The sequence below is a fragment of the Mastigoproctus giganteus genome, chromosome 4 (assembly GCF_048544385.1).
Source record: "Mastigoproctus giganteus isolate SK-2022 chromosome 4, ASM4854438v1, whole genome shotgun sequence".
Classification (NCBI taxonomy): domain Eukaryota; kingdom Metazoa; phylum Arthropoda; class Arachnida; order Uropygi; family Thelyphonidae; genus Mastigoproctus; species Mastigoproctus giganteus.
In genome coordinates, this window is record NC_143578.1 from 10,777,892 (window position 1) to 10,788,454 (window position 10,563).

General features: G+C 33.2%; 1 protein-coding gene across 3 annotated transcripts in view; it reads left to right on the plus strand.

Moving 5' to 3' along the window:
• The window catches only part of LOC150086396 (MICAL-like protein 1), a 59,952-nt gene extending 54,406 nt beyond the window's left edge, over window positions 1–5,546 (plus strand). For all 3 annotated transcript variants that reach the window (XM_090371352.1, XM_090371353.1, XM_090371351.1), the window contains exon 6: window positions 4,568–5,546. In XM_090371352.1, the coding sequence (XP_090227478.1) occupies window positions 4,568–4,573 (6 nt within the window). In that variant the 3' untranslated portion in view covers window positions 4,574–5,546. The remainder of the gene's footprint in view (window positions 1–4,567) is intronic.
• Window positions 5,547–10,563: the final 5,017 nt, after the last annotated feature.

The following is a 10,563-nucleotide window of genomic DNA, read 5'->3' on the forward strand; positions in this document are numbered from 1 at the left end:
GAGGAATACTGAATTATATTGTAAATGAGGGTTAAAACAGAAATTGACTGTAGTTTTATTGAAAAAAATTATATATAGACACGAAAGACTTAAATAGAAGCTAGTTTGTTTAAGATCATAATTTAATTAGTATTTTGAAAATGTATAAATTTTTGAAATAGTTTTTATTACAATTAGCTTATTTAGACTGTTAACCAGTTATGCAAATGATTGCTGACTATATGCAATGTATAAAAAAAATGTTGCTATTTGTCCACCAGATTTTTCTGTACAGTGTAGAGAAAAATAAAGCAGTAAAACTTTCTTTTAACTTTGACAATTATCTGACAACTTAAGGCTTAACTCTTACTCTTTAGAAACTGTTGCAAGTTGATTTATGCATTAGTTGAGGCATACAGTGCAAGAAATCAAGCTTATGCAGCATCAGCCAAAAAAAAAAAAAAATTCACCCATTCATGAAATGGGAGGTTTTTTTTTTCCTCATGCAAAATGCCTGTCTGGCCTTTTGATATCCCAATTAAAAATCCTTTAAATTATTTGCACACGAGGAGTGGACTAAATGGATGGAGGCACCAGATCATAACTTGACATCAAGGCAAAATGACCAAACTTTCCCAGGTGTGTGAATGGGTGAAAAATTAATGGAAGTTAGTGAAACCAGAGATAGTTATTGGCTACAAGTGTTTCAAGAAATGTGGAATCAGCTGTGTTCTTAATATTCCCTGAAGATGATGCATTCTTTATATAGTAAGTGCAGGTTGGCCCATAACATCAGTAATGACAGCTTTCACAGTAGGAATGATGTTACTGATGTTAGACAATGTATGGCAATAAAGTTTGTGGACTGGTGCTGTTGCAGTCATGTTTGATGAGTTTGAAAATAAATGGAAGTGGTATGTAGTAGTTCAAACTTCTTCCAACAGATGATAGGATAGTTTGTCCAGTAGACTGTGACTGGTTGCAAGTAACAACCAGTTTTGTTAGTAGCATTAACATTCCATGTCATGATTTTGTAATGGAGCAACAAACATTGAATTTTTTTTTGCTTTAAACTGGAAAAACCTGCAACAGAAACATAATGCTAAAAGTGGACATCTGTCAACCTCTTAAAATGAGGATAATTGCAAAAGTTCAGGAAATTGTGGCAAAAGATTGTCATTTGCCCTCAAAATGATGAGTTGGATTTGAATAATGATTGGATGTGGCTGATGAGTTGGATATGAATAAGGAGATGACTTGTCAAATTCTGCATGAAGATTTAGGGAAAATGAAGGTCTGTGCAAAACTTGTTGCACACCTCACAGATGAGCAGAAGAAAGTGTTTTTGTGCAAAGACTTCATCCAAACTTAACAAGACTACTCTATTGTCACTGGAGTTGAGCATTTTAGTACAACCCAGAGAAAAAGCATCGGAGAATACAGTCAACTTCAAAATCATTATCAAGGCCCAAAAAGTTGATGAAAATCCAGGATCAAGATGATGCTGATCTTGTTTTTTGATGAACTGGGTGTGATTCACAAGAATTTGTACCTGAAGGGGAGAGTCAGTGCCAAGTTCTACATACAGGCACTTCAAAGACTTGAGTTTCAGGGTGAGGCTGCAATTTTGAGAGAAAGGCAGCTGGTTCTTGTTGCATAACAATGCCCCCACCCATTCTGCATGTGTTGTGAAGACGTGGCATTGTACAGATCAACTATTCACTCTGCTCTCCCAAACTAGCACCAGCAAACTTCTTTCTCTTTCCCAAGGTGAAAATTGTCCTCAAAGGAAAAATTTCAGGATGTTAAGGATATAAAGAAAAACATAACCACCAAATCAAATAAGCTTTTTGGATGCCTTTGCTGACTGTTTTCTAAACTTAGAATGTTGTAGTAAATGCATTAAATCAGGTGGCAATTACTTTGAATAAAAATAAAACCATTTTTGATCTCCTTCACTTTGTTCTTTTTATTGCACTAGTACAGGAACTTATTGCCACATCATCATATGATGATTTGTAAATTTGTTTCAAATGCAATAAAATTTTTTCCCAAAATTTGTTTTGAAATATGGGTGCATCTTATTGTATGGAAAATGCAGTAATTGACCATGCATTGTTTCAGTAGCCTATATGTATTGCTCATAGGATATCACAATAGACTGTATAATTACCTCAGATGTTTTTTGACTACTTTCTCTCCTACTAAACCATTAATTTATCCATAGTAACTTCCCCTATCTTGCTCCAATTTATATAATTGTAAATGTGGAACAGCATCAAAAGCTCAACTGAAGTCTATGAGATCATATGACATCAAATTTTTGCATCTGGTTCCTTTGTGATTGCATCTTATTAGCTAATCAGATTTGGTGTGATGTTACCTTCCTGTAACAAATCCATGCTGTAATTGTCTTATCAAGATCCATTGTTTCACTAACTACTGACCCCATTATTTTCCCTGGCACAGAAATCACTCTGAACCATCCTTGTAAATAGAAAACATTTCCAATATGTAGAGCTTTTCCTGAATCCAAGGATGCTTTAAGTATTTAAAGCTAAAGGTTTGATTATATAATTGGGTAGATTCCATCAGCCTCAAGTGCACTGTTTAATTTTAGCTGAACAATTTCTCTTCTTGCTTCATTTCAGGTATCATAATTGCTATTCTTGTCTCTAAAATATCCACCTTTTGATATTCTTGTGGAAATATCCAGCTGCATGTCTGATTACACCAAGTAACCAGTTTTCAAAAATATTCTTTTTATCTGCATTTCTTAAATGTTTCTTTTGGTTATGCTGATTCTATAGCTTTTACATAGCTTCAATGGTTTGCCCAGAAATGAAATAAAAGTAAATATGCAATAACACTAAATGAAATTTAATAATACAGGGTGTCCAAAAAGTCACTGTATATTTTGGTGGAACAGTGATTTTCAAATAAATTTCATTATAACAAGTATAATTCTTTTTTACATAAAACATAATTTGTAATGTGTTAGAAATGTTATGTTATTATATTTTTTTTTTTTTTTTTTTTTTTTTTTTTGTTTTCTTTTGACCCATAATTCACAATGAATGTTCAAGAGCAAATTTTTGTTGTAACATCCTGCATCAGAGGAATGAAGTTTTGTGAAATTAGGGAAAGATTTTCAAGGAGATTTCATAGTGTGGTTCATTAAACTTATGTTGGATGTGATTGACAAATTCTGCACACATTGCTGCTCAAAGAAAATCTCCTTCATGCAGGTTGTGCAAAAGTTGGATGTGATAGGGCTTTTTCATCAGTGTCTAACACAATTCTGTGAGCTGATGCCTTGGGTATGTTCAGTCTGAGAGTTCCCTCCCTAACTGATAATGTTGGGTCTTCTTCAAACATTTCTCGAATTGAAAGTGTCCACATCTTTTTCATCAATCACAGACCCGAGTTCTTTTAAACTTATTCACCAGTGCATGAATTGCATTGTCTGTAGGACTGGGACTATGAAGTCTTAAATCTTTCCCTGATTTCACGAAACTTCATTCCTTTGATGTGGGATGTTACAACAAAAATTTGCTCTTGAACATTCATCATGAATTATGGGTTTGAAAAGAAAACATTTAATAAAAATTATAACATCTCTAACACATTACAAATACTGTTTTATATATATATATATATATAAAAAAAAAAAGAATAAATATACTTGTAATGAAATTTATTTGAAAATCACTGTTTCACCAAAATATGCAGTGACATTTGGGACACCCTGTATTTAGCTTCTGTACAGTATAAAGTGTTAATCTTTGCTACATGTAAACAGATATCACATTTATAAGGGTGATATTTATTATGAATAAAATGTTTGCAATGATACTCCTGAAAAAACATTTTTTTTACTTTTGTAGTACATATTTCATCATTTTATTTGTTTATTATTGATTTTAAAGTCTATATTTAAGTAGAATAAATGAAATTATTACTTTTACATGCTGTTAATGTAGCAGAATTTCTTTGAACAAATAGCCTTTTGAAATAATTTTCAGTGATAATCATTAGAACAAAATTATTTGTGCACCCCATGAAATGAATAACTATTACTTGTCAGATTCTCGTGGTTCATGTGAAGTGTTTTTTTTTTTACTGTAGAATTTTTAAAAGATAAAAATTGTAATAATTCTATAATAATAATTTAATGGATGCTACTTATTAGAAAATAATTAATGCTGTACTATAAAACAGTCAGATTGGTAGTGCAGATGCAGTATTTTCTTTCAAGTAATGACACTAACAACCGTATGAGCTATATGAAGCAACAGCAGTAACTAGACATGCAGTGTGTCAGAGTTCCAGAACAAATTGAGACGTTGCATCCATTGCAGATGTGTAAATCCTGATCAAAAAAGCAATAACATAAACTGAAGTGCTGATTACGATAAAATTTTTTTTTTTTTTTTTTTTTCTCTATGTACATGTCTGAATGTGATTTCATAAAAGTAATACCGTTATCCATAATCACGATAAGTAGCATGCATTGTAACACTTTAAGTTCAATAAATGTATCTTGTTCAAAGATTGTATTCTAATCTATCTTCTGATCCCTTTTTAGCGCTGAAGATGTTGGTCACTGGGCTTTGGTATGTGAGGGTGTTTAATAGGATATTCATCTGATGCAAGGTGCACAAAATAGGTTTCAAGCATAGAAGGATTTGCTCATTATGCATACCATTTGTTATTTTAGATGAATTTTAGTGGCAACATTTTATCGGCTTTTGTATATAGGATGTTTCTTGATGTCTTTCATAGTAATGTTTATGATAGATGTTTTTTTGTACACTTTTTAATTTGTGCATGTTTACACCCTTTTTAGAAAGCATTCACATTTAAGACTGTTACAATGTTATGTGATCCTGTACAAATGTTTATAATACGTGTTGCTTTGTTACTGCACAAAAATAGTTTTAAAGCTGTTAAGACATCTGATTCCCAAGTCAGTATTGTTTGCTACAGTTGTAATTTCTCAGACTTGTTATCTGATTATTATCAGCTGAATGACACAGCAGGGATGTTTTAAGCTCAAGGAATTTTTTATTAATATAATTTTAATTGTCTTGAAATGCAAATGCTTAAAGATCAAAAGTTGTTAAAAGTAATGTTGTGCTTAATACTACACTTCTGGCTGCACTCATTTTGATTTCAAAATAGCTTTTGTGCCTAAATTCTACCTCTGAAGGATTTTTCTAGTTGAAATGCATTAAGCAGAATTTTAGTATCACTTTGATTATTAAATTTTTTCAAATATCCCAAATTGCATTCTGCCCATCTATAGTCTTAAGATTTTTTTTTTTTTTTTAAGCAACCCTAGTTCCATCTTATAATTAATGGAACTGCAGTGTTTTGTATTTTATATTTTGTGAAAGTTCTAAATATTTACTGAAGAACCCGGAATTTACAACTATTCTCCACATACCAACCATCTCTATGCAGTCCATATGCGAAGAAACCTTCATCCATTACAAAGAACAGCCCAAGCATCTTTTAGTAGCAATACTAAAAGTTGAATTTGTAAAAAAAAATTTTTTTTTTTTTTTTTTTTTTTATACCAACCAAATTGTATTTGTGGTAAAGGTTATGTACAGTTAACTTTTTTTTTTTTTTTTTTCCAATTTTTCATGTCACAAATACTATTTTTCTTACATATCAAAATGCTGTATTTGATTATAATAAAGGTTTCTTTTCTAAGATTGAGTTCGAATTTGTATTTGCAGTTAAAGGGTGCACACTAGCTTTTATATTAAAAATGAACGTTATTAAACTTGACAAATTTTTCCAAGTTGTATTTACTTTTTAGTTGCATAACTAACTAGTGAAGGGAAATTTTTTTTTTTTTTTTTTGCATTGTTAGACTTCAATTTCTGTCGATTTTAATTTTCAGGAAATACATAATGAAGTTGAAGGAATAAATGAGGAAGAAAAGTTGGTTCTATGAGTTGGAAGTTGGACAGCAAAAGGATGCTGACTGGTTTGGAAGAGTGGGAATTATAGAAGCCAATTCAGAAGAACAGTGCCAATGGAAGTATCTATAGAAAAGGCATAAAGTAGAAACTATGGCTATGAAATAGGGTAGAGAGAGACTTTGTTAGTGATAGGTCATTAATTAACCTAACTGCCCTTGTTTGAATGAAATCTAGAAGCCTGAGAGACGTTTTGGAGCCACAATCCCAGATGCGGGAACAATATTCTGTGGCGGGGCAGATGTACAATTTGTACAGAGTGAACAACTGTTTAGAAGAAAAATATCGTTATAATAATTAAAGATTGGGAAAAATGCTCAATTCCCTTTTAACAAATTTATCAGTTCTAATCTGCTATATCTAAAATTTTCATTCAAGAAGTTTTTAATCCAAAGACATATGGTGAGATCCAACCTTCCTTATATTTTGAGGGTACAGCTCTAAAACGGTGTTTGTAGGATGGCCACTAGATAGTCCACTGAACTGAAATGATTAACTCTCTAGGAAAGATCCAGATCAGCTAGTGTATAGCCTTGCTGTCTACTCTGCCAGATAGTGACTGGAGGGAGTCACAGTAGTGTGTATGCGGGGGACATTTTTGAGGACACATTATGCCAAGGAACAAGGTTCTTGCTGTTTGTAAGCCATATCCAAAAATTTCATGTCCTTCCTCCATCTTTCCTTTTATTACTGAATGCATCATCAAGGCACAAAGGTGGAGTTGGCTTTCTGGTCCATAAAGATATATAAAAAAAAACTTTTTGGAATTCAAAAGTACATCAAGGGTATCAAGACTAATCTCAGGATTTCTAAGAGGTACAAGCTAAAGGTTATAATGATTTATGCACCAACATCGAGCAATGATGAAGAGATTGAAGAAATGTACACTGAAATTGAGTCTTCTAGATGAGCAAAAAAACCCACTACTATCATTATGGATGACTTCAATGCTAAGGTTGGAAAAAGACAAAGTGCAAAAAGGGGAACGATAGGAAATTTTGGAATTGGTGAAAGACCTGTGGAATTTGCAGAATCTCAAGGAATGTCAGTAATGAACCCTTTTTTTTTTTTTCAAGAAAAGGGTGAACAGAAAGTGGACATGGAAGAGCCCAAATGGATTAACAACTAATGAAATCAACTTCATCCTCACTAACAGAAGATATATCATGAATGATGTTACTGTCCTGAATAAGGTAAATGTTGGAAGTGATCACAGAATGGTAAGATGCACACTTGATATAGATAAAAGAAAGGAAAAAACTGACTTGAGTAAATAATACGAAGGTCTTTGAGATAACAAGAGGAGAAAAAGCAGTATGTACTGGAACTTAAGAACAAGTTTGAGCTTCTGCAGACTACTCAGGACCAAGATATTGATGAGGAATATTACAACTTTCTGAAAGTGATAAAAGCCCAAGAAACCTATAGGTAAAAAATCCAAAGAAGAAAAATTTAGTCGAGAAACACTTGTCATGATGAACCGAAGGCGACAAATGAAGAGCAAGATAACCACTGACAAGGAGAAAATTGAGTATACTGAGTTATGCAAAGCCATTAGAAAGAGACTCTTAGGACATAAGAAGATTTAACACAAAAAAAGTAGAACAAGCATTAAGGGGAAAACAAAGGACTTCAATCAACAGCCATGAACAGAAAGACAAATGAAACTGAAGAATAGCAATGGTATACTTATAAATAGCAGAGAAGGCATAATTCAAATAGCAGAAGACTATAGAGAATTATACAAGGAGTGAGGGAATGATGACAGCAGTGGAAAAGATGGATTTCAAATTAACAACACATACGACATACCTGATATTCTTCCTGATGAGGTAGAACATGCAATGAAGAATCAGAAAGCCCTGGGGGAAGATGAAGTTACTGTAGAGTTGTTAAAATTGGGAGGAAGAGACATGACAAACTGGCAAGACTCTTCACAAAATGCATTAGAAAAAGTGTGACGCCTAAGCAGTGGAATAATGCAATCATAGTTTTGCTGCATAAGAAAGGAGAGAAATTGGAAATTATAGACCAATTAGCTTGTTATCCCACATCTACAAGTTGTTTACAAGGGTCATTACTAACAGATTAGAAAGATTACTTGATGAGAATCAACCGAAAGAACAAGCTGGCTTTAGGACAGGATTCTCAACTATGGATCACCTTCACGTAATATCACAGCTAATGGAGAAAGCAAATGAATATAAAACACCATTATGCCTGGCATTTGTGGATTATGAAAAGGCATTTGACTCCATACAGCATAAGGCAATGTTTTGGGCACTGGAAAGACAAGGCATAGATACCCCATATATTATGATTTTGAAGAAAATATGAGAACGCTACCTCCTTTATTACACTAGACAAAGACAGTAGCAAATTTTAAAATTGAGAAAGGAGTTTGACAAGGATTATCTCCAAAGTTTACCGCTGCCCTTGAAGTTTTCAGAAGATTAGACTGGTTGCAGAAAGGAGTCAATGTGAATGGAGAGTACCTAAACCATTTAAGATTTTCAGATGACATTGTGATCATAAGCCACTATCCCAAAGAATTGGAGGAAAATCTTAATTAGTTATGCACAGTTAGTAAGGGTTTTGGACTAAAGATGAATATGGCTAAAACAAAAGTAACGATGAACAAGTATGCTACAGAAAGGGACATAATGATCGAAGGAGCAGTAATTGAAAAGGTGGAGTCATATACTTATATGTGACAAGTTATTAGCCGTAATAATGATAAATGGCTGGAAGTCAAGAGAAGAATAAATTTTGGATGGATAGCATTCAGGAAATAGTCACATACAGAGGAGCAATATCCCAGTTTGTCTGAAATGTAAAATAATGAACCAATGTATACTCCCCACCATGACTTATGGAAGTGAAACTTGGGCACTCACCAAAAGAATGAAAGAGAAGCTGAGAACTACACAGCAAAGAATGGAATGAATTATATTGCGAATCAGACTGTTAGATAAGAAGAGAAATGTGGCGGATTAGGCAGAAAACTCAAGTAAAGGACATTCTTATGAAAACTAAAGAATAAAGAACTAAAATAGTCTTGGGCAGGACACATAGCTTGATGACAGAAGGACTAAGAAAATAACAGAATAGTACCCAAGAGGAGCTTAATATGATACATTGAGGGACAAGATCCTAACTGCCTCATACATTATGGCCTCATAATACATGTTACGTTCCTGTTACTTCATGTTAGAATTCACCTAAGTAGAAATTCCGCCTGTAGGAAACTCAAATTAAAGTAAAAATAGGTGAAATTTTGTAAACCATGCACTTGTGTATATAAACTCTATTTGTAAACTGAAAGTATGTACTTAAAAAAAAAAAAAAAAAAAACAAAGCAGTAATGACCAGCCTGTTCTCATAGAGGGCAAACATTTTTAGGCTAAAGCCATATACAGTAAACCCCCTGCTATTTGCTGATTTAATATAAAATGAAACCTAAAAAAATGTGAATTTTAAAGTGCTGTGAACATTTTCCACCATAAAAAAACATAGGTGTGGCTAAAATCATCTTTCCCGGTCAAAACAGTGCTCAGCGGGTGGGGGAGAGGGATGACAAAATTTGTTTGAAATTTCTAATAAATATTAAATTTTCTTATTTTCATTTTGATGCCATATGCTTGCATTTTACTATGTACATATTCATATTATGAAGGTACATATAATACATACCTAGACAAAATTTTAGACTAGTTTTTCTTATATATTTCATACTTTGGAACGGAACCCTTTTATCACTATGGGAGCCATAACTCAGTATTCATGCTTTCGGTATTTGCAGCATTTCTCAGGAACGTAACCCCTATGAATAGCGGGGGTTTACTGTATTATCATTATTAGTCCATGAGGTATCATCCAGTTAAAATATGGAATTTTTATTTATCCAAATGAAAAGCCAATACTGCACATCCACTAAGATGTTGACTTTTCCCTCCTATCTCCTGTTGTCAATTGCCACCATAAAATGAACACCAAATTATTTGCAAACATAAGCATGAATTGGGAAATCAGTCTTATAAGTGGAGTTGCATACTTTGTGATCCTATCATATATAAAACAAAATTTGTCTGCACTTAAATTAAAGAACAGGATTTACATATCCATAACTAAGAAGGGGCACAAGGTACAGAACTAATGTACGAAGGGTGTGAGTGTGAAATTATCACTATCAGATTTACTAGTTAAGAGCATTTATTCATATAAACGTATGTTAAAAGGTTCAATTTTCGACAAATCTGGGACTGAGGTTTAAGAAAAGAAAGATATCCCAACAAGAACCATCTTTCATCCACCAAAATGGGAATGTTACATAGTGCCCATTTCAGTGATGGGCATGCATGTGTGGGAATGAGATAGCATCTCATTTTAAGACTTTAGAACTTAACACTTAAAGAAAATAAGGGGGTGGTGGGAACAGCAATGCAAATGCACAACTCTTCAAACAAGGGATGATCATCACAAAACGAAAATTACACATGTCCATGAAAAGAGAATACAATATCTACATGTGAAACTGACATGGAAGATGCTGTCAAGGAACCTGCATAGATAACTTCAGAGTGGGATCTGC